At 48.5% G+C, this 23082-nt stretch overlaps 7 protein-coding genes and 1 non-coding gene across 8 annotated transcripts; 3 read left to right on the plus strand and 5 right to left on the minus strand.

Annotated features, from left to right (window-relative positions):
• Positions 1-265: 265 nt before the first annotated feature.
• Positions 266-4876, minus strand: EJ05DRAFT_540392 (uncharacterized protein). The gene is made up of 4 exons (XM_033749601.1): positions 4707-4876; positions 3922-4645; positions 1580-3872; positions 266-1528 (listed from the first exon to the last, which is right to left on the minus strand). Exons 2-4 carry the CDS (start codon positions 4537-4539, stop codon positions 546-548), a joined length of 3894 nt encoding a protein of 1297 aa, XP_033598181.1. The 5' UTR covers positions 4540-4645; positions 4707-4876; the 3' UTR covers positions 266-545.
• A 616-nt stretch (positions 4877-5492) lies between these two features.
• Positions 5493-6283, plus strand: EJ05DRAFT_113529 (uncharacterized protein). The gene has a single exon (XM_033739012.1). The coding sequence runs from the start codon at positions 5787-5789 to the stop codon at positions 6204-6206; it is 420 nt and encodes a 139-aa protein (XP_033598182.1). The 5' UTR covers positions 5493-5786; the 3' UTR covers positions 6207-6283.
• Positions 6284-6528: 245 nt separating this feature from the next.
• EJ05DRAFT_513207 (multicopper oxidase-like protein) lies at positions 6529-9149 on the minus strand. The gene is made up of 4 exons (XM_033748410.1): positions 8545-9149; positions 8372-8490; positions 8220-8316; positions 6529-8170 (listed from the first exon to the last, which is right to left on the minus strand). Exons 1-4 carry the CDS (start codon positions 8831-8833, stop codon positions 6999-7001), a joined length of 1677 nt encoding a protein of 558 aa, XP_033598183.1. The 5' UTR covers positions 8834-9149; the 3' UTR covers positions 6529-6998.
• Positions 9150-10402: 1253 nt separating this feature from the next.
• On the minus strand, positions 10403-11166 carry EJ05DRAFT_113643 (uncharacterized protein). The gene has a single exon (XM_033739013.1). The coding sequence runs from the start codon at positions 10930-10932 to the stop codon at positions 10528-10530; it is 405 nt and encodes a 134-aa protein (XP_033598184.1). The 5' UTR covers positions 10933-11166; the 3' UTR covers positions 10403-10527.
• A 190-nt stretch (positions 11167-11356) lies between these two features.
• EJ05DRAFT_478694 (NAD(P)-binding protein) lies at positions 11357-12741 on the minus strand. Its single transcript, XM_033744517.1, has 3 exons — positions 12698-12741; positions 12214-12636; positions 11357-12148 (listed from the first exon to the last, which is right to left on the minus strand). Exons 1-3 carry the CDS (start codon positions 12728-12730, stop codon positions 11681-11683), a joined length of 924 nt encoding a protein of 307 aa, XP_033598185.1. The 5' UTR covers positions 12731-12741; the 3' UTR covers positions 11357-11680.
• A 1476-nt stretch (positions 12742-14217) lies between these two features.
• EJ05DRAFT_513209 (alpha/beta-hydrolase) lies at positions 14218-16744 on the minus strand (the record flags this gene model as incomplete). The annotated part of the gene is made up of 5 exons (XM_033748411.1): positions 14218-14810; positions 15409-15577; positions 15638-15794; positions 15848-16195; positions 16248-16744. The coding sequence occupies 5 exons, from the start codon at positions 16742-16744 to the stop codon at positions 14218-14220; spliced, it is 1764 nt and encodes a 587-aa protein (XP_033598186.1).
• Positions 16745-19771: 3027 nt separating this feature from the next.
• EJ05DRAFT_478701 (uncharacterized protein) lies at positions 19772-21687 on the plus strand. Its single transcript, XM_033744518.1, has one exon. It carries the CDS (start codon positions 20094-20096, stop codon positions 21528-21530), a length of 1437 nt encoding a protein of 478 aa, XP_033598187.1. The 5' UTR covers positions 19772-20093; the 3' UTR covers positions 21531-21687.
• A 142-nt stretch (positions 21688-21829) lies between these two features.
• Positions 21830-21910, plus strand: EJ05DRAFT_t63. The gene has a single exon. It is a non-coding gene; the product is annotated as a tRNA-Ser (tRNA).
• Positions 21911-23082: the final 1172 nt, after the last annotated feature.

A 23082-nucleotide genomic window follows, 5' to 3' on the forward strand; every position in this document is an offset into this window, starting at 1 on the left:
CAATAATATCAACGACAACCCTTCAAGCTACTAATACACCTGAGAGAGGATGAGGATCTCTTACGACAGAACTGTGCGCTAACGTGAATGAAAATAACTGGTCTGTCCCTGTCCCTGTCCTTGTCCCTGTAGTGTGTACCAGTACCGGCCTTTCGCTGGCACTACCGCGGCCTCTGCACGGGCTGGCTGGTGCTTACGTTCGTCCTACTGTGCCGCCTAGCCAACACCACTATTATCTATGCCCGTCATGAATAGCAATGGAGTAGTATTATTAACAGTTGATGATGACATTAATCTTTTCCATCCCCATACAGGTAGGTATAGGGCTAAATAATGATATACTTGTATAATATATATCTGCAAACAACTTTTGATCGCTTTCTGATCTCTCCTAGGTGGGTATATGCTGTCTACATATATGTATGCTTGGGATTGAGCAACACGCGCGTCACTGTCATATCCAGGCCGTAAGATTTCCGCAACTCGTCGCTTTGTACTCATCATCTTCATCTTCTTCTTTTTCATCTACACCCCGAGCTTCCCTTCTACTCACGCCTCTGGCCTTGTCCAACAAGCTCCACTATAAGACTCTTCGCCTTCTCCACTCCCTCTTTGCTCCCTGTAATCTCAATTGGCGCATCCGACCCATTGCGTGGGACCTGGATCTGCGTCCCCGTCTGCTTCCTCAGGCTGTTAATCTTGCTTCCGCCTGGTCCGACAATGCTTCCATACGATCGTGAGTCGGGTAGCGCCAAATGTCCTGTAACACTGCCACCACTTGGAGCGTTGGCCAGCTTGCTCTCAATCAACTGCTTGGCCTTGGCGACTTCCTCCGCTGATGGCCCTATCAAGATCCACGGGATCGTCTCGTCCGACGTCTCGATAACTGCTGGCTCCGATATTGACCACCGATAAGGCATTTCTCCCGACCCGTTCACGTCGTCTGTGATTAGTGGCAAGTTGCCTCCATTCGCCGTTGCAGGCGTGCTTACTGCTGGTCGCTGCGGCGGCTTCTGACCACCGTGATCAACACGCACTTTGTGATTGTTGCGAAGTACACGGAAAAAGTTGTTGTTGTCGGCAAGAACATGGTGTAGGTGGTGCGGTACCTGGATTGTCTCCCCTTCTTGACCTTTCACAAGCTCAAGGATATGCTCCTTGGCCTTGCTCACTGCATCGGGCTGTCCAGTAATCCTGACCCGGTTCCGCGCTGGGCCCTCCACATCTACCTTGGGAATATCAAGTGAGACTTCGAATTGAGACTCAAGGCTGCGACGTTTCTCACCGCCACGGCCAATGAGAAGACGATGCTTGTCCTTATCCACCTCAAGAACTTCCTCTACCTGGCTGTCACGAGACGCTGCAATCTCCTGGATGGCAGCAACGATCTTGTCAACAACTTCTTTTCTGCCCTCGACCCGGATCTCGGTGCCGTCCGTGTTGGCGTTTGGGAAGCGGACCATACGGGTGATCCCTCGCCGGTCTTCAGGCCCACCCGCCTTGATGACAATGTCACGGATGTTTGCACCTGCATGCTTGTTAGATTTCATCTTGACCGCAACCTTGTCCATCAACTCACCTCCGCTCCCAATGAGAGCTTTATGATGGGCACTATCCACGTTAATAGTCCTAGTAACCGTATTCTCCAAAACCTTAACTCGGCTTGTGAGAAGCTTCTTGGCGGCCTCAACTGCAGTTTTCGTGCCCTTCACAGTGATTTCGACTTTGCTGTTCGGGTCGGCCTCGGGATCCGGCTTCGGCACATCAATTCGTGCTCCAGTCTCCCGTCGGATTTCCTCTACTTCGCGTCCCCCTTGACCGAGAAGCATGCCAACTCGGCTTCTGGGCACTGGTATCGTGGCTGTGTGAGAGTGATCCACCTCAAACTTCAAGAGGTCCTCGAACTCTTTTCTAGCCGCATCAGCACCAGCTAGAGGCCCGGTAATTATCACCTTGTTTGCCGCCTGCGGTGCCTGTGAACGCTTCCTGTCACCGGCCTCAGACACAGACGCTGCATCGTCCATCTTGCTATCTTTTGATTTGGGAAAGTTGATGCGAACGCCATAGCGATCGGCCAATCTGTTGACATTTTGACCACCAGCTCCAATCAACAAGGCGTGAAACTCTGGCGCTACGGTCATCTCGTGAGTAGCCTGGTCCTTCCATCTCTTCAGCTCAGACAGAACATGAGCCTTGGCTGCTTCGGCTTTGGCCTGAGGACCCTTGAATTCCACTTTGCCCTCTTGCTGGGCATTGATCTCGACATCAAAGTCCTCACGCAACTTGATGATGTTACGTCCACCTTGTCCAACAAGCATCTTCACATACTGCTGGGGAAAGTCGCAGCTCGTGACATAGCCCCGAGCAAGCTCGTCTTTCTCCTCCTGCTTGATGAATTCTAGAACTTTAGCGTACATTGCGGGTAGTGTATCTTGTGGACCACGCATGGAGAGACCACTAAACGTGTTCTGTTGAGCCGCAGCTCTCTGGGCCCGTTGATTGGCTAGGAGTACCTGGATCGGAACCTGCGTGGCAGGTAGGCTCTGTTGCTCTTTCGCCACGTAACGGCGTATCTTGTCATGGAACTTGGATGGAGCATCTACTTCCTGCGATTGTACTGCTTTGTGGCCACCAATGATGCTCTCGATTTCTTGTTGTGCTTGCTGAAGCGCCTGTGCGAACTTCGCGGCAACTTCAGTACCTGGCTGACCACGAGGGACATTGTAATCAGAAGGTGGCTCGGATGCTTCGTACACCAAAACAAGTTCTGGCTGTTCTTGGAATTCTTCGGGTAAGGCAAGGAAAACACCATGATCTTCTCTGATACGAGGAGCCACCCGGCTACGAAGATGTGGCAGATAGAACGGATCTACAGGTATACTCTTGATGCGGGACGGAGGGTGACTTGCTATCAAAGACACCAAGTCTTGGTTTACCAGTCGTGCAGACTTTGCTCCAGATCTGGCATATATATTCCATGCTGTCGGCTGAGTCGAGGGGTGGACAATTGAAACTTCATGTTGCCTCTCCAGCTCCTCGATGATTTGTCGTTGGCGGAGGTATTGGAAGAGACCACGTGCATGCTCAGCGGTCGGGTTTGCCTGACGATGTTGCTTGGCCACATCAACCGCAGTCATGCTCATCGAGTCCACGAGATCCCACGCCTTCTCTTCAGCGCCCTCCAAGCGGTTGCTAGGGCCTATGACGTAGACTACGTCCAAGTCTTCGTGGTGTGGTGGTAGGATAACGGTGCAGCCAGTCTCTTCAAGGAAGTCATGGTGTGGCACACCATGTTCGCCGACGATGAAGCGGTGCTTTGCTTTCTCAATAGTAACTTCTTTGACTGCCAGCTCTTGCCTAAGTCTCTCTACTTCACGTTCAAGCTCCCCACGGAGCTGGAGCGCAGCTGGACGACGCCCACTGATCTGGATCGGGTGGTTTGGCTGAGCTGCAAACGCAAACCTTCCATCGGCCGACTGTTGTGGCGGAGGAGTAGCGTGGTAGTGGTAGTAGTCAGGGATTTTGACTTGGATGATGTTTTCACCGGGTCCAGCGGGTCCATGAGGATGAGACAGACCAGACAGGAATGGGTAGAATTCTGCGGGAATATCCTTCAGGCGATAGTTGACAGATGTATTCTTTTCCCTTTCGTTGATGATATTCTGTATCTCCCGGCGAGCAAGCTCGGCACCGACAGGATCACCTTCGATGAGGATATCAACCTCTGCGTCCTCGTCTTCGGTATTGACAGCGTCTTGCTTGGGCAATTGAATATTGGCTCCACTTTTTTGCTTGATTCCATTAACGACAGCGCCTCCTTTTCCGATAATGTGTTGTCTCATCGAAGCTGGTACAGGGATCTTGAGGGATTGCTGAATCAAAGTCAATACAGTATTCAAATCGAATATAAAATGGACACACCTTGGTGCCCAGCTCTCGGGCAACTTGTCTCAAGGCGTTGCGCACATCGTCGACGGTTGGTCCTTGGCTTTCGAACTTGTATTTACCGCCAACCTCTCTCATAGTGACCTTGGCCTTAGAAGTCCTATTGATATCATTCAGAGTATCCTTAATAGGCTTCTTCATTTGATGGCGAGGGAGCATTTGACTTGGAGTCAAATCAATGCTTTCCTGATGACGACCGGGAAGAACGAGTCCAGGGCCAGCAGGGCGCAGTCCAGGCATTTGAAGAGTCGGTGCACCGGAGCTACGAGGAGCAGTATTCGCCGCAGCGCCATTGATGCCATTCTGCTTGCCCCAGTTCATGTTCGTGGAGGAATTGACCGCTGGACCTTTCGAGGCAGAACCTAAAGACGGGAATGCCTTGTCGTCCTTAACATTAAGAGACGTTTCGGCAGCCTTTTTCTTACCAGCAGCCTTCTCGGACATAGGTGCAGCCCAAGAGGAAGAGGATGCATCCGTGGATGACTTCCCGATGTTGTCATCCTCATCTGGAACGTCTTCGACAGTGACACGATGAGCTTTTTCAGCATCGGCCTGAGCTTGGAGTTGTTCAGCGGGAGAGAGGGATGATGCCATGTTCAATTATACCGACGAGGTGAGGCTTCGAGATTTGAATTTGCGTGACTGAAGGGACCAATGGTGGAGTAGAGTGAGCTTTGATGTCCAAAGAGGACAGATGGACCTAGAGGCCAATTATTAGTACGCCGCTACAATAGAAGTATGGATGATTGTTCGAGTCTCACAATTGTGCTGTGAAGTCTTGTGAACAGATTTGAGTACGCAAGATGATGGATATGTAACCGTGTATCAAACCATTCCTCTACTACGAACTGCGAGGTGTTAAATCGAACGGAAGTAAAGTGCAAGTGTAGACTAGCTCGAGCTTTGGGAAATAGTGGAGCAACGCCGGAAGACGATTCGGAGGAAGACGGTTGAGGCGTCTGGCCTGGGCAGTGAGCAGGCAGCCTTGCAGCCGAGCCCGGTATTTAACCAAGCGAGCAGTGTTATACGTATTAATTGAACAACCATCCCAACCTCAGGTGCAACGATTTCATTATTTACCATATATCGCATATTGGCTATTCCATGCCTACGTCGATGACCGTATCGTTCGAGTCTCCCAAGTCCCTTTCTTTATCTCCTCCTTCATATCTCTTTCAGTAGAAGCTCTTGCAATATCGCCAATCCGGTCAACATGGTTCGCTACAATGAGACCAATAACCGCGATCATGTGAGCAAGGCACTGCAAATACCACAACTAAATGATACACAACGCCCATCGTCGCCGCATTGACATAATGTTTCACTCACTGTACTCCTCCCTCCCATCGATAGGCGGAATGTCTCCTAGCCGTGCTCCAACATTGCCTTCCTCTTCTCCGAGCTGCTGCGTTGGCGTATAGTCTCGAGACCAGCTACATGGTTGGGCGACAAAAAGTTCCGCGGCAACTTGCTATGATATATCTCTCGATGAATTGCTTAGTGACTACATCGATGAAGTACTGCATCTCGTCCTAGAGCATGTCAGTGTTTGCAAACGTACGTATATCATTAGGTGCCAGGTACCAGCTCACCTTGTAGTATGTAGCTTGGCTATCAAGCGCATCTTCAGCAGAAAAGACGTCAATATCTACCTCGGTTCTGTTGTCCAAGTTCAATTGCAGCTTCTCTGGGTCTATCTAACGCAAATGCCCATCCCTTGGCCATAATACGAGACATCTACATACGAAGTAGAGGCTTGGCCTCCAGTTGCATTTCCATATGGGTACGTAGGCTAGGTATGGTTCAGGTATTGGGGAGTCTACCGTCGACTCCCTGAGGCTATGCATAAGATCTGCTCTTTGCTTTTTTGCGCGCCTTTTCTGAATCGTATTGTTGTAATAAAGGTTATGGGTAATTGGGTGGCTGACCTTGTCTTGACAACCAGCCTTAATTCCTTCCGAGCTACTTCAAGCTGGTCAGTGAGCATCTTGTCAATATGCAACCCCAAGAGCCTAGAGTCAATGTCCACAGTGGTGACATGTTCGGGAACAGCATTGATGAACTCGTTGCAAATTTCAGGAACACATCCAACCTGTGCCATGGCAAAGCCTTCACATGGTTCTGGCTGCTCCCAGAATAGCTGGCTGATGAGCATGGGATTGAAACTACCAGGTAATTCGCGGCATTTGGAGCGCTGTAGAACTCGGAGGATCCAGGTGCATCCTTGCGACTCATGGCTCTCGGGCCCGAAGCACTATTGACGTCAATTGGCTCTGTATTATGGGCTCCTAGCGATTGCTTGTCTCTTGTAGTTGCGAATATATCGTAGTTCGTGTCCTCCGCCCAAGCGATTGCATATTTGTGCCCTTTAAGTCTTTTATTGTTTGCAAATTTGATATTGAGCCACTGGACGAACAGCTCGTAAGCAGCGCCAACTCTGAGGGCTGTCAATTGCAGATTCAATGTCTGCGATACCAAAGAAATCGTAGTCATGTACCATAAAAAGCGGACCTCAGAATATCATGAGCTTCGACGGCGATCTTCATTAGGAAATACCGCTGCTCCGTAGCAGTAGAACGCTCTGTACAACTAGCAAGTGAATTGCCTTCTAGTGTCGCGTTAGCAAGGCATTCACGACTTTTATAACAACTTGATCTCTAGCGCATTATGTGGTCATACATAGAGCATTGTTCACCGTGGCTATCCGTTACTACACAGAGATTGGCGGTCATGCTACAGTGACAGAACAGTAGTCCAGCAACACTTCCAAAGTTCTTCTCCTCCAAAGCGGCGCCAGATTAATGACATGGATAGCAAGATAGCTTAGTTATTCATGAATCAGAATTATGACGTAGAACATATATACAAATATGAAAAGCTTGCTGATCAGCCTAGGAATATCAAACAAAAGGAACAAAACAAGGAAACTGGACAAGGATTGACGTCGTTACCCATCCAAGAGATTATACTTCGTCGACTGCGAGACATGGGAGACTTTGGGAACCTCTTCAGTTCTCAGCTACGACAAGCGAGACAGTGCACAAATTCCGAAATCAAATGCCGGACTCATTTTGAACAATTCCATGTTCCGCCACAAAACTGTCCCAGTTATCGCACACTTGTGACATCTCATCTCCGCGAATAAGATCACCGATTTCATCCTGGCGCTCGACAAACTGTAAGCCGAACCCTTCGAAGGTGTGGTAACCAATATGGCAATGCATTAGCCAAATGCCAGGATTGTCAAGCTGCCAGGCTATGACCAAGTATCCAGTACCCAGTAGAGTTGCAACATCTCTTCGTGGTGGATTGACCTTGTTCAATGGCGTATCGTTTGTGAACGTACCAGCGCCCTGAGCAAGAATATGGAAATCGTGGCCGTGGAGATGGATAGGATGCGGTGGATTGAAAGGCCCGGCCTGGGTCAGCACAAGCTGGACCCACTGGTTGGCATTTGGTAGATGAATAACAGCCTCCTGCTCCGTGAAAGAGAAGTCAGATTCGAATGCAGACTTGATAGACGGCTGCTCCCAGGGTGCAACCATTGTGGTGTTTCCGATTTGCCATTTGAACCATCCATTCTCAGGATCTTGGTAAAAAGTGGCAGCAAGATTTTCGACTTGCGTCGCATCGCCGACATCAACGCTTACAATGGGCGTGAGAAGTGCCGGGTCTTCGTCATGACAAGCTTGCTGAGTGGCTGCTGTAGAATTTGTTGGGTCAGCGGTGCTGGAACTGTCGTAGCGGACTATGCCTTTGATATTTTGAGGATTGTCAGAAAATGAGCATGTTCCAGGTAGAGATCGCATCCAGTAGTCGCCCGGCTCCTGGTTAGCTTCGACGATAATATCATATCTTTGGCCCATGGTGATCATGACCGAATCAGTTTCATACGGCTCGATGGGAACAAAGTCCGAGGCAATGACTTTCAGCTTGTGACTATCAATGCTGAAAGTAAAGAACGAATCAATGGCAGAATTGATGAGGCGTATCCGGTAGGACTTCCCAGCTTCAAATACAGTCTCGAAACGTTTACCGACTGTGCCGTCAGGTCCTTCCCACACATTCGTGCCGTTGATCAAACCATTAGTCTGGGATATGACTGGGTTGGTGTTGGCAATCGCTTGTTGCTCGTCTGCGGTGATATGACTCCAGTCACTCAAGATGATACTGCCAAGATCTTCGTCGTAGTTAGCCGACGCAGGGCCGTTGATTATGATGGGACCTTTCAATATTAGTATCGCTGAAAGAAGGAACAATCCCATCCTGCTCACCAAAAACGCCATTCCACGCTTGCATTGAGAAATGGGAATGATACCAACTCGTTCCGTACTGGGTCGCTCGCCACCTATAGACCATGTTGTCACCCGGCTATGTGAATTAGTCTAATTTGAGCAATGAGGAGTATGATAATGATGGTACTTACAGCAAGAGGGCATTGAGTAATGGCGGGAACACCATCATCTTGGAAGGTACCCTTTTGGTGAAGACCGTGAAAATGAATGCTGGCACCTTGTAGCTCTACCTGATTCTCCAAATGTACCTCTACCAAGCGTCAGTGAGTATGCTTATCATTTTGTCAATGGGATGCAAACGCACCAACAAAGTCGCCCCAGTCCGCAATGATTGGGGGAGCAGGTATTTGTCCATTGACCTGCATGACTGGCATATCAAATCCATCAGGTGCCGCTGTCGCCTCTGCAATTGTGAGAGAGTATGTGCGAGTTACTCCCGTGTCTGGAACAGTGGAGTAAAAGTTCGTGTTAATGTCGAGATCACACCAAACAGAGCGGTCGGATGCATCATTGCCAGCACAGGCTGCTCTTTTGACTTGTGGCAATGCAGCTACCCCAGCTACGAAAGCCGCAAATGCGAAGAAGTGCTTCATGGGAGAAACAACAGAGTCAACAAGACTGTACCGAGGAAGAAATATTACGGAGCTAGAATAAGAGAAAGAAGTGAATTAATTAATTAAAAGTGATACTGAAGGGTGACTGGATGATAAGTTGGAATATACGCGAAACTGTTCGAGCTCTTATACTTCTCAGTAGTGCTGTCTTGTGAGCAGAACCCATGGTCCTTCGGAGTGAAGTCTCATTTGAGACTGGCATTGCTTTTGGATCGGTGATGTTGCTTGCATTTGCTCGGGGCCCAGTATGCGACGACAGTATGCAAGATATCGGGGTACGTACAGCATCCTTCGAGCCTGACAGGTGGACTATTACGGCTAGCATGGCAATGACAATGCAACATCAACATCCAAGTCTACACATGGTAGCAAAAGCCAAATGCAACACATGCCGGGCATATCCACAATTAAGAATAGTCGTCGCGTGAGGGCGTTATTGAAAGTAAGAGACAACATCCTTGTGGCGTCTAGCGGCTACGCGGTACCTGCGTATTGGGTCAAATAAGGTGAAGGACCCTGGTTAATGTCTTGTACAATCCTACAGAGTATATTTGTACCTGTGAGATGGTCTTCTAGATGGTCAATAATCCATGGATTCCAGGGATGCTTGATGCAGGGTATAGAAGGTGGCTCCAGTAAATGTTCCTACCCTAGGTCACAGTTCGACCATTCAAAACCCATGATGAACCAGGGCGTACGCATCCAAGAGCTTTAAGTTGAAAGTCGAGCGTTAATACAGATATTGAACTATGGCTGATGTTGGGATTTTCGATCTTGCTTTCAAACGCCAGTGTTGATTGGGTGATAGGAGGACAAGCCCAATCAGGCATTGCCAAGAAATATCACAGTAAGTATTCTTGACCACAGGGAGCATTGGACGCTAGGATATCGTACGGTGATAATTGATATTAGCACTTCCGTAAGGTTGAGTTGACCTTGCAGCCAAGGGTAGAGAGTGGATACTCAAGTAAGCTTATCTGTACTGGTGGACTCGACACCTAGATGATCCGCATTTCTACGGTCGGCTACGAGTCATTCGTGCTCGAAGCCACCCTGTAATAGAGATAAAAACGCTAACCAGCTGGCGTGTACGTAGGAACTTGCTTAACCCTTTAACGATAATCGCGTTGATGAGGAAGGAGAGACCAGCTGAACGGATGTACAACACTTGTAGCGCGTGATTATGACAATACCGCCAAGTAGCCTTCAAGTCCATATTCCCGGTACAGAAAAGAGTATTCGTATTTGCTAGGATCGGATTGGTCTTCTGACTAACGCTTGTTGGGTGGACGGAGACAATGAATCCTGGGGCATGACCTAGTCGAATGACGAATGGGAAATGACTGCTAGCTAAAAAAGCTAAAGGGCCCAGTATGGAGTATTGACAGCCGCATATCCTGGTCGATAATATGAGGAAATCCATGGGGAATGGGGCCAGTTTTCGGGTCGCTGCCAACACGACCCAACAACGGCAGTCCGGAATCTGGAAAGAAAAAACATATCACTACCGTGTGGAGCAGCTGAACGAATAGACATCCGAACGGCATTTGGCGTCTGGTTCTAAAGATAGCTCAGCCTTGGATTTCTGATTTGCTCTAGGACTGTTGGAATGCAAGCGAAAGAGATCACCCATTGGCTTATGCATGCAGAAGTCCATCCTAGGATATTTGAAGTCATGGACGGACTACCGCGACAAGTCTTAGAGGCTGACAATTAGCCATATCGCGCGTAGGGGTCACCGGCGAAGAAAAGGCAATGGGCAATTTGGCATCGAGAGTTGGTGTATCCCAAGCGAGCTTGATTAGCATGTTGATTGTCGGTGAACATTGGAACCTGTCGGATGTGGTGGCGAGAGCAAGGGGATCGATCCATCTTGGCGCGCGTCGGGACGTCGGGACGTGCACGGGCCCAGGCAGCGGCGAGTCTCTGCTTAAAACTAGCGTGAAGCGGCACGTGGAGCGACATGGACATGGACACACTAGACCGTACGCAGGCTGGTCTGTATATACTCGCTTCACAATTCCGATTTCAGGGGTAGGTGTAAGCATCATCTCTTCATGCACCAGACGACCTGGCATTCAACACCAATCATTGATAGTGTTGCTTTTGCTCACCAACATCATCCTCCACAGGTGACATCTCTCCAACCTTCTGCCGTGCCTGGATACTGCAGCATTGTAAGGATTCTGAGCGGTCAGCTACACTTCACTGCCTTATCAAATGCAGCCAGCCTCAGAAAGACTAGGACCAGCATTCCCATGTCAGTCTCCACGCGTCTGTCGATGGAATCGGCGCTTTAGGCGAATCGTCCACCCGGGGCTGCGTGACCTATCTGTGAGGTCTCCACAAAGCAAACTCACCATGATACTCAGATCTTTCCGGTGTTGTAGTCCCTAAACAGCGTTCCCCCGCCCAGGCGTCTACAACAAAATCGCACTTGTCATGGCGTCTGATGCCTAGGCTGCCGATACGAGAACGGCGTACTACCCTGGCTTTGGAATTGCCAAGACATACTTCTTGACCAGCGGTCGACGTAAGCTATTAAGATGAATTTCAGGCATCGTACTCACTTCGTCTATGCCAGGCGCCACACCTTGTCTTATCTTGCCATATCGCCAGAAAGACGCAATCGGATTTCTAGAACGATGTCGTATAGCTATATTGGACCCTCTCATTCGTCCCGTAGCTCCCAGGCTCTGCTGACACCAACAGCGGCCGGTGCACACATCTTACCCACATAGACCCATAAAACTACCTGATGTATTCAGCCTCGCAGATGTAGCCTAGAGCGACTTTGGGTTGCTTTTCAGCTTGATTCCCATGACTTCACATCGGGAGCTCGTTGGGATTCAGAACGCGCCTGACTATTGTTTCAATATCTTCTTCCTGTAGTCCAACCATCTCATTGTCCGACGCTTCTCTCGATGCTACGATACCTTGTCCACCACCGTCTCGAAAGAGTACTACAGAGAGCAGATCGAGGATAGCGGACCGATCATTAACCTTTAACTTCTCCTTAGCCACTGCGTAAGTTTCTTCACTGTCAAGGTATGTTTTGGTCCATTCATGGCCAGTGACCTTCTCGAATGCCGCAACAATTTCGTTTTGGGATGTCTGAATAGAGCGGACCTTGACATGGCGATTTGCTGTTGGTCCTGGATTCTTCAGGATACCGGCGACAGATGTCGCAATCCCCTCCATCGTAGTACCCGTGAAAGTTGCATTCCCGGAGTCGAATATGTTCATTCGGCGCTCTTTCTGATAGCCACCGATGACGGGAAATTTTTTCATCGCCTACATTATCTGTCAATCCCGACGTGGAAATGGAATGCCGGTTGTGCAGATGCCCCACGACTTACCCAGTCGATAAATACGCCACATGCGACACTACTGTAGGTGAGGCCGGGCTCGGCAGTAGCAACAACCCTGTCCTCGAGATATTTTAGCACTTCTGTTTTCGGGGCACTGAAAGGTTCCATTTCCGGTAGCGGTGTTTTGTCTACTGCGTAGCCGAAGTAGCTCGGGATGAACCGCTTGACCCCAGCAGCTATAGCCGCGTCAATCATGACGAACTGAGCAAAAGCAGCAGGTACAGCAATAGAGCTGACGACAGCATCATGGCCTCGAAAGGCTTCGGTCAGACCTTCAAGGCTATATTCGGTTTTGATAACGCGTGCAGAGGCAGGATAGATGCTGTTGGACTCTGGACGCGAAATTACTGTTACATCAAAATCTGCATCTACCAGCGCGGCATAGATGTATTTGCCAAGATCGCCTGCAGCCTGTCGCTGTCGTCAGTTGCATGATTCCTGTCGTTCTGTCGGCATTCCCAAGATGACAGACCCCAAGCAAGATCACGTTCTTGATAGCAGACATCGCCGTAGCCGCCGTACAGTTGAATTCGATTCGTCTATAGGGTTTTCAGTACGCTGTCGTGCATAGCACTCCGTCGTGGGCAGGAGATAGAGTTGACGGAGAATTTGCATGGCCATGCCGGATCCGGCCGGGGGTGACGAATCATGGACAGGGTAGATACCAAGCGATGAACATCCACTCACTGTGTGTTTTGGTGTTGTTGTCCTAATCGTAATCGCTGTCCTGTCTAGGTATTCAATAACGGCTACAAAGTATACTTTTCATCAGAATCTACTCGCCATGCGGAACTTATGGGCTTTTACGTCGATCAGTACGTACTCCGGAGAGATTCGTCCGATTAAACTTCTTTGTTGCCTGCAGCAGCCTAAGGATACCTAGCGCTGCCTTTCCAACATCTTATTTGTAATCTACAAAACTGTGACTCAACAATTTCCCAACTGGTCAACTGTCATGGTCTGGAGTCACAAGGACAGGCCAGTCTTTGCGTTCGTCATTTTGGTTCTCGTTAACTTAAGCTCATCGCTTAGCCGCATGCAGCGGCATCAAGCGAGTCTTGAGAACGGACTTCCAGACTTCCTATAGAACTATAGAGTGAGGTGGACCCTAGCAGGTATTTGGCCTACCCTTCCTTATCTAGATCCTTGCACATCCCCACAACACAGACTGCAACCAGTACAGCCAGCATATACTAAACTTTACACCGTTAAGGACGATGTCGTACGAACGAGCACTCTCACTGCATGCAGACAGCATATACCACGCAGCATGTCCGCGTTCCACACTGACGCCATGGTAGGGTAGCAGGCGTTTCTACATTGCATACGGCGAAGTGCAGTGTGCAGTGTGCAGTGTGCAGTGTGCAGTGTGCAGTGTGCATAGCGCTATTGATTACAAAGGGTCTATACTGGGCCCATCTGCTTGGGGTTTATGCTTAATGGAGTTATCCAGGGCTAATCATATAAGTTCGCTCCACTTATGACGTGGTTTAGGCGCCTAACTATGGGCGCGTATAATGATGGCTAGACTACACGACTTGACAATATGGTAAGTAGCGTGTTACCATGTCATTACAAGCGTTGTATTTTGACTAGTCCCTGGCTCTGTATACGCACTTAGTGGTATGGTTCAAAGCTAATTCGTAGGAGTATCCTCCATGATCGCCCCAATTTTTTCTCTCCATCAACACAGCTGCTGTCTTGTTCCCGAAATACCCATTTGTTCTTCAGACGAGTTTTGGCAGGCTTTGTACCAACCATGTCAGCAGACATCATGATACAATTCTTGCACTTGGAGCAAGGCTCATCTGCCGATTCCCAATCATTGGTAACTGAATGCGGAGAATTTCAGACGTATCATGTATCCTTGTTTCACTCTATAACAGCCAAATTACCCGATAGAGCTCGCACGCTCATATGACGAATTTCACCTATACTTATAAGCGAGATCAGTGTTAGGATACATATCAAAAACAAGTCATTATGAGACTTTTAGCCGTCGATTGTTTTGAGGTAGAGGCGGAAGATGTGTTCAAGGAAGCACACGTGGACGAGGCGATGAATCGATCTACTAGTTGTGTCTTCTGGAGAGTGGTCGCCTTTCTCTGAAAAACAATAGTCATCTTCAATGACATTGACCGTAGGCCTATCGTCAATGTCCATATTTAGTCTGCCGCCCCTCGATATAGGATCATCCTTATGCTCTGTGCCTTGGTGTTGGCTAAAGTCTAGACAGAACAAAGCGTCTTGTAGTGGTCCGTTGTAACTTATTTTGGAGAGTGGCATCTCTACACCGAAGGTTGGTATACCTGATTCTATTGTGCTGTTGCAGAATTCGTCTTCTCCTTCCACGATGAGCTGGACCCAGCCCCATGGATCCTGTTGCAAGAGCTCATCTGCCTCTACAAGGGTTTTATTGACCGAATCGGAGGATGTGGAGAGTTTTAGGTGTAAAGGATTCGACAGGAAGCTTGTTAATGTTTGATAATAGGACAATACTGATGTGGCTAGGCTACCTGCTGCCGGGCCTATTCTTTCGATAGAAGGTTTGTGTCTGAGAGATAGAGGAATCAATGTTGGGTCAGCTTCAAGAGACAAGTCAGCTATGAGCTTGAGAGTGCTGCGTAAACGTCACTTCGGGTAGCTGAAATAGGTTCGTCTTCTGGGTTATCCGAGACATAGTACCTGTAGATATGAGCGGAGAAGTCCTGCAAGGAAATATAACTTGAAGTACCTTAAGCGTGTTCTCAGAGTCAGACTATCACAGATATGTATGACTCTCAAGAGCTATGTGCTGCAGAAACGGCGTTTTCTAAACCGCGCTAAAGCACAAATCATCCATAGATAGCATTCCGCGCTGTGTTCTCATGTTTGTCCATTGTGCATTGACTGTTCGCAAACCACAACACGCATATCATTCATGATTGGCGCGTTACCCCGTCATCTAAAACTGGAGTCTGTAGGTATTTCCGGTGATTGTCAATGATCTGTGGTTGAACTCTTGAACTTCTGTACACTCCGCAGATCATGTACGTATCGACTGTGTTAACGCTCCAGGCACACGGGTATCTCCAGTAGACTATGCACATTGCGTGCTGAAGTAATGCGAATATATGTTATGGATCCAACTATGGCTGATTATAACATAGCTAAATATGAAATTGTGGAAAAACTATAGTCCACTTGCATCCAAGAAGTCTGTGATTACCCTGTAAGCTTCTGTCGCATTGAAGTGGAAGTTGAAGTTGTGACTGCTATTGGGATGTAGATACGGCGTGAACTTGGCATTTCTGAAGAGTGTACGCGCCGGCTCCTCAAAGATACCTTCACATGCACCATCGCAGATTATGTACTATGATAATATGAATAAATATAAAAGGAGGGTACATCAGTATCAGATTCGTCAACTTACATCGTCCTTGGCCGTGATCGCCAGTGCAGCGCCAGTGAACTGACTCGCATCGAATTCGCCGTCCGTTAATGTGAGAAATTTGGCAATGGCAAAAGGCTGTTTGAATTCCTCGCAGTAGGAAGCAGTCGGGAAGTCGTAGAAAGGGAACTTGAAATATCTAAATCACAATCAGTACTCAAATCAGCCTCTTATAACCTTATTGAGACTCACGTATTGATCTGTGCGATCGTATCAACCCACGTTAGGTAACCCGGGTCTAATGTGCCAAAACGTCTTGGGTTTTGTAGAGATGCGATACGCGGCACAAATGAACGAACTAAACCATTCGCATTGAGCCCGGTTGTGTTGTAGTTTATGCCAGTCAATATGGCAGCGTCTGCGAGACCTGGGTTCTCGGCGATCGCAAAGTGTGTGATGAAGGAACCGAAGGAGAATCCCATGACTGCCAGCTTTTCTGGCACACCAAACGAGCCAGTAACAGTTCCTGATTTCACAAGCAATGCAAGCTCAACGAGGATGGCCTTGTGGGTTCGTAGCTGAGTTTTAAAGCCAGAGTCTCTATTATACAATGTCAGCATGCCGAAGGTGGGTTGGGGAGTAATGTTCCTACGTATCTGACTCTCCTTGTCCGAGGCGATCATAGAACCAGACTGAATAACCCTTGCTTATGGCATACTGTACAAAATTATACTGATCCGGTTCGTACGCAGAGTTCCAGTGCGTTCTTGCTTGTCCAATACCATGCGTTGCCAGAATGATGGTCTTCTTGCGATCCTCCTGTCTAGGAGTACAGAATGAGGCTGCAATGGTATAACTTGATGTATCGTTTATGGCACCAGTGATTGGACTTGGAATATTAGCTCCTTCCCGTGAAGTCACGGCAGTGAGAAAGTCCTGAAGCGCGAAGTCATCCTTCCAGCCTGGGAATTTGAATGTCAAACGCTCATAGCTTATCGTGACTGGTACCCGTAGTTCTATACAATTCGCATTCGGAGGATAGAAAGGTTGCGTCAATGTTGCGTAAACTGATGGAGATGGGTTTGAGATTGCCAGGGCCACTCGTAGGAGTGAAAGAAAGGGAACCAGCCAGAATACATAGGGAGTCATGTTATCCAATTCAGGAATTGCAGTATCTGTCCAACAAGGTGATTGTTATGTTCAAGATCATAAAGAAAAGAACATGAGGAAGCAGAAATCAGATTGAATATTTATGATATAACAAATAGTTCTCAGACTGAAAGCCGTACAGGGCTGAAACTCTGCGTTGCACAAGACGCAGTTTCGCGGTTCGACCATCAAACAGTGCATCGCTGGGGGTATATACCGTATAAGAAAGATTTTATGAGATTAGAAGAAGCAGGTGACTGCTACTATGTCGAAAGGGAAATTATAGAAGCAAGGCCCAAACTTACGTGGCGAGTTTTACTGGTTAGTGCCAAGCAAAGACCGATGCTGGATTCTGAAATACTTTCAAAGGGCCATCCTTTACGGCGAGTCTAATTCTTAGCTGGAGGAGCTTGTATATTTTTCCATGACATTGAAATTACAAAGCGAGGTTTCGACAAATTAGATGCGGACTTCATCGCAGGTTACCCGAGGCTTTGTAGTAAACAAAAGGATCGTATAACATGGAAAAGAACACCTAAATGATTTTCATTTCACCTCGATTTGCGATTACTTTCCTCCTCATACGCTAGTATGAATAATTCCGATTGATATCGTGACCAGCAGCAGTATCACAAATCATGACGTTCGTCAGGAATCAGAAGCCTGTAGCCCGTGTCGATATTAGTCTCCACGAAGCCCTGAGAGCCAAAAACGCCTTCTTACTCCAAGCCGCTGAGGTTTTCGACAAAGCGTTCGAGGGTCACTGAGACACGCGCCAGGGCTGCTCAAGACGTAGGAGCGGTTTCAGGTTTGAGGAATGGAGGCTTCAGAGAATATGAGCGTGGCTAAATTAGAACTACGCTAAACCCTAAGCAGATTAGTACACAGCAAAACAGCGTCTTGGGTCGAATTTCCTCACACTCTATCACAGCGACCACAAACGTACAGAGCATCTTGAGAATGTCGCCTTCATTGCTCACAGCTTGAGCATCACTGCGGAGTCTATCGATACGAGTTTATCCTGGCCATAATGTCGTAACAATGTCGAACACTGCGTGCGTACTTGTATCGCAGGATTTGAAAGGATAGGTTCGCTAGCGAGTGTTGAACAGTATCCATTAAGCAAATAATGAGAGTAAAGATCGCAGGCCCTAGAGCTAACATTGTTGTCTCTTTACCTAGATACTGATGGAGACTGCAAGGCCGCTGAATGTCGACGTCGTACATTCACGCGAGATCGCTGCTATGGATTAATGCTCCCAAGTTCTGAGGAAGGGTCGCACACGCCCTGGCTTGTCACGCCGGCCTTGAATCATGTGTCTTAGGAATGCGGCGCACGAAATGCGATGCCTTGGCACAGATGAACTGCTGGAAATATCACAGACTGATGTTTCGTCACTGGTAACCTAGGGTGAAGGACGAAGTGTTCTCGATCCTAGTTGCTCATGTTCCTTCACGCGGTAGAGCTATATGTGTGTTCTATGTATTTGCTTCCATATAAGGCAAATTATACCCTCTCCACTTCGAATCTTTTGTCTAAACCTTCATCACTTCCGTCTTAGCCTTGCAACTTCTCCCTCATTTGACAGAGACTTCATTCTCATCGTCGACCATGTCCGCTCGCACATACTTGCGTACTAGCATCGTTGCTACGATCAGTGAGCAAGCAAGATACCACCACAGACACCTGAGGGGCAAGTGACTTTCCCAGTCTCCAGTTCAGCTAGATGGTTACGAGTGTCGAGAGTCTAGAACCGCTAACTTGAAGCAGAAAAACAGGATGTGGATAACACGAAAGACGCCATTAATGGCAATACTGAACGCCGGAATGATGGCGACGACAATAGCAATGCAAATGGCAAAGATGAGCTTGAGATAGGATCCCACTACCAGCAAGGTGGAAGTGACTGTACAAACGATGGAGAGCTCCATCATACCAGCACCATCGACGACGACGCCAGTTCCATGACATCTACCTCCAATCTCATTCAATTATACACCGATCAAAACAGATTTCGATACACTGTGTCCAGCCTCTCTCTTACACTGAGCCCTGGGTTTGTCCAAGAGGACAAGGTCGACATCTCCAAACTCTACGGCATCGCAGATGGCGGACCGAAAGAGCTTATGTACCAGGCTCGACATCGAAAAGCCAAAGGGGCTTACAGCTATCTAAAGACAATCAAGCGTGGCATATCTAATTCGCTCTTCCATCGGCATCCTTTTGCAAAACTTGGAGGACATCGCACGAAGTCTGAGTACCTGTCCGAACACTGGATGATGTGAGGGACTTAAATGCAGCAGTTTGGCTAAAAGAGGGAATGGCAAAGGATTTCATACATCTCTTCAAGGTGTAGAGCAGCTGGATCGTTCGCCGTCGCCGGGCAATATCTGATGATTCTGATCCAGGCAGGGTCTTATGAGACTAGGCGCTACCGCGGGCTGCGCTACGATGGATCTGTTCGAGTCAGTCAAGGTACATTCCAGCCCTTTCAGTGCGGCTGACGATGTATTCACACACATACGTCTCATTCGGTGTTCTACGCCCATTGACAGATCAGATCACTGGGAAAGGGTTTGTCACTCACGGAAGGACAGGCTCTATGGCATGTAGGAAATTGGCGATCGCAGCCAATCGATCAAGCGTCGCATGTATCATAACATTATTTATGCTTATATAGCACACGAGAGAGACCCACTCGGTATGAATGCTTGATCTTTCTAGCTTGATTAAACGCGAAATTCAAGCGTCTTTTGCATATTCCGGAGAGGTTGACATGAACAATCGATTTAGCATGTGCAAAGGCGTCAACATAGGGAATAGTCGGAGTCAAAAGGGGAATGCCGCAGTGGCGCTCTTTCATAAGGTGTTGCCAAGTTAAGTTCTTGACTTACAAGCTGTGGAAGCACTGTATATGTGTGGTTCAGGACTGGTGCATCAGCCGAGGAACGTTAGCGCTACGAATGCCTGTGAAGATCCCAAAGCAACCACTCAAGGTCGGAGTTTGTGCGCGATCTTCCACGCCAGGTGTGCGGCTACTGTCTAGACTTCCTCGAAACCTAACCTCGTTCTGGCCTTTGACTTTGCAGACCTTGCCTTGCCGGGCCCTTATCACGGCCCTTCTCCTGTGAAGTGTTCTCGAAACTGGCATTTCGGCCCTCATCAGGCTAATTTCCAGTATTGCGATGGACGTCTCTCAGAGCACACTTTTCAACTAACTCATTGAGCCTCACGACATACTTCTGACTCCTTGACAGCACAGACGCCTGCCAGGTTGAGCGTGCTCCGACGCACGCACGCGGCGGCACCGTATTACCCCAGACCCCCGTCGCGTCACCACCTGCAGCCATGTTCACGCGCAACTCTAAAAGACTCCTTCTCCCGGCCGCCGCATGTCTAATCTTCATCTTTACCTTTCTATTTCACTCTTATTTCGAGAACTCTCTGGGCCTGAGACGTAGCTCAACAACATCATCGGCGGAGCCCACGGAAGAGACCGGCGATGGCACATGGCTAGTACCCAACACGACGACGCCGTCACTATCACGCGAAGAAATACAGGACTTGGTTGAACAGATCGCGTACGCTGCCCACAACGCTCTTCCAAATGTCAACGAATTTCCTCCGACACCCTCCACACACCGCGAGCTACGGTCCCTCACCTCTCAGAATGGCGCATACTGGGAGATTCACTTCGCCCATCGCAAGGGTCTCAACCCTAACATCATACCACACTCGTATATGGAGGACACATGGTACATAGTGGCACAAGCCTTACGCCCAGAGTCTAGCCCGAAAGATTCGGTGTGGTCTACAGAAATAGTATGCAATGCAGCATTTAAAAATGGCGAGTTGGTGTGCGATGAACCACCGACCATTCTCCCGATCACAAACACAAAAGGTGGCGACAAGTGTGTTGGTGAACTCTCCTACTTCGGCTTCAACGTTGGTCCTCGCGACGCGCGCGTCTTCTACGGCCCTGAAGACCCATACATCATCTTCGGCTCGAACTCGTGGTACACATGTATGGGCATGTTCATCCAGGACTTCCGTGTCCTCGTAGACTGGGGCTTGAGCCAGATTTGGGCGGACCGCTTCAAGTTTGCAACAGAACTGCAACGTCCCCCACCATACGGCTACATGGAGAAGAATTTTTTTCTGTTCTGGGACAAATACAATAACATGTACGTGCACAATGACATTTCGCCAAAGCGCGTCTTCGCTATGCTGCAGCCAGACGGCAGCGTCTCCAAAGACCTCGCACCACTCGCCAGAACCGATGCTGCATGCATGGCAAAATATATGCCCAAAATGACCGGCGAGAAAGAAAAGATTCATCAGGCCACAAATTCCCTCTCCATCACACTTTGCGACCGCGCCGATACGACCTGCAAGCAGACAGACGATAATACCTTCATAATGGCCATTTTTCAACACAAAACCTATATTTACATGCACGCCGTATACGAGCCGCACGTTGCGCTATTCAGCCGCGCCCCTCCATTTGCGCTACACGCGCTCAGCACTAAACCGTTCTGGCTGCTCGGCCGCAAGGGCGGCACGAATGTTGGGCGCGACTTTGAGGGAGACCCAATGGATCCTGTCGAGGGAAGTGAGATGATATACATCTCGAGCATGAGCTGGAAGACTCATGGACAGAAATACCACGGATACCAAGACGACGTACTGTTTGTTGGATTTGGCATCGAGGACCAGAGGACAGCAGCGATTGATATCAAGGCTGGTGACCTATTGAAAGATCTTGGATTTTGTTTGGAGAAGTAAGGAAATCGAGTATGTATGATTTGTATGTGATTGCAAGAGCAACGCTCTATGATTTCAGACGCATTGGATATAGTAACCAGGCAGGAACGGGCTGATACCGTCAGACCTTGCCATGTATTTACAGGATGAATCAAAACCATAATATGAATAGGTGTTGTCAGTCATCGCGCAGCATGCTGTTCAAAGGTGCGTACAATGCATACCATGCAGAATAAAAGTTGAGGATGGTTTGGTCACATGACACAGACATCCATACAGTAATTGTTCATTTGTTCGTTTGACTACAATTTGGAAGTCTTGGCACGATGGCAGAGTGGTTAACGCGCGGGCCTGCTAAGCCCGTTCCTTCGGGAGCGCGAGTTCGAATCTCGTTCGTGTCGGTTATCTTTTTGAATTTTTTCTTAGTTCTCAATCTCGCAGCGTGTCTGGCAGCTCGAAGTTAGACTCGGGTGTGGAGAGCGGGCTCTAACCAATGATCACATAGTGAGGCGGTTGATGGAGGCGGAGTACAGTGGGGCACAAGACGGTATCCATGTAATCGTTTCAGTCATGGAGACAAGGATGATGACCCATGTCCATGCTTAAGGTTTATGTGTGGTTCGGGGTGCATCAATGAGCCGCTGTGCATTGCGATGCATCTAAATAATATTACCCATGAGTGGAAAAGCTTGTGAAGAGAGAGTCATGCTATGTGGAGAGGCGTCAAGACGACGTCAGGTTGTCCCAATGCTGGAAGACTGGCGAGAGAAGCGCATGCTGCCTTGGCTTGAGCTAAATAAGCGCTTGTTAAGAAAAAGTCGGACGCTCAATATCAAAAGATCCCAGCAAGAATTTTGTCTTCGTGACTACCGGCGAATAAGTTTGTTTAGAGGTGAATGAAGAGAAGACTGACGAAAATGTTGGTCGAAGACGAACACACAATGCTCCATGAATAGAAACTAGAGAGACAGACAGCAGGAGAAAGCAATGGATCGCCGAATGAACCACAACACAGCAGGATCTTTTGTTTTTATTGTGTAATGGATTATCTTGAGTACCAGTACATTCTTTGCGGTGTGGTACTGTACATCCGTCAATATTCTGCTACTCAGACCCGATCGTCATTATTGAAAACGACTTTGCAGATCTCTCCCCAGATCATTGATATATATTTGACAAGTCATGCAGCATCTGAGCCCACGCCGCACGCTGATCTTCATGATACGCATGATATCCATGATAAGGACCGGACATGGGTCTTCGATGTTACGTACGCCGCAACCGGGATCGCGCAAGATACTACCTGACTTCGAGAAGAAACGCAATCTCTTGCCGAGTGATCTACTGCTACCTACGTAATGGTATAACGTACCGAGATGGGCTCTCACGACTCATGGAGTACTCTTTTCCTGACGTTTGTAGTGCGAGGCGCAGAGCCATGGCCGGAGGCGAGAGTGTAAAAAAGCTATCCCTGAGCCTGAGCGAGTCGAGCAATCTGGCGGAGAGTCTGGGTTGGCCGCCCCTTGCACATTGTGTAGAGACAGATCCCGCGGAAAACATGGATGACACGGAC

This window comes from Pseudovirgaria hyperparasitica (genome assembly GCF_010093815.1).
Source record: "Pseudovirgaria hyperparasitica strain CBS 121739 unplaced genomic scaffold EJ05scaffold_13, whole genome shotgun sequence".
Classification (NCBI taxonomy): domain Eukaryota; kingdom Fungi; phylum Ascomycota; class Dothideomycetes; order Acrospermales; family Acrospermaceae; genus Pseudovirgaria; species Pseudovirgaria hyperparasitica.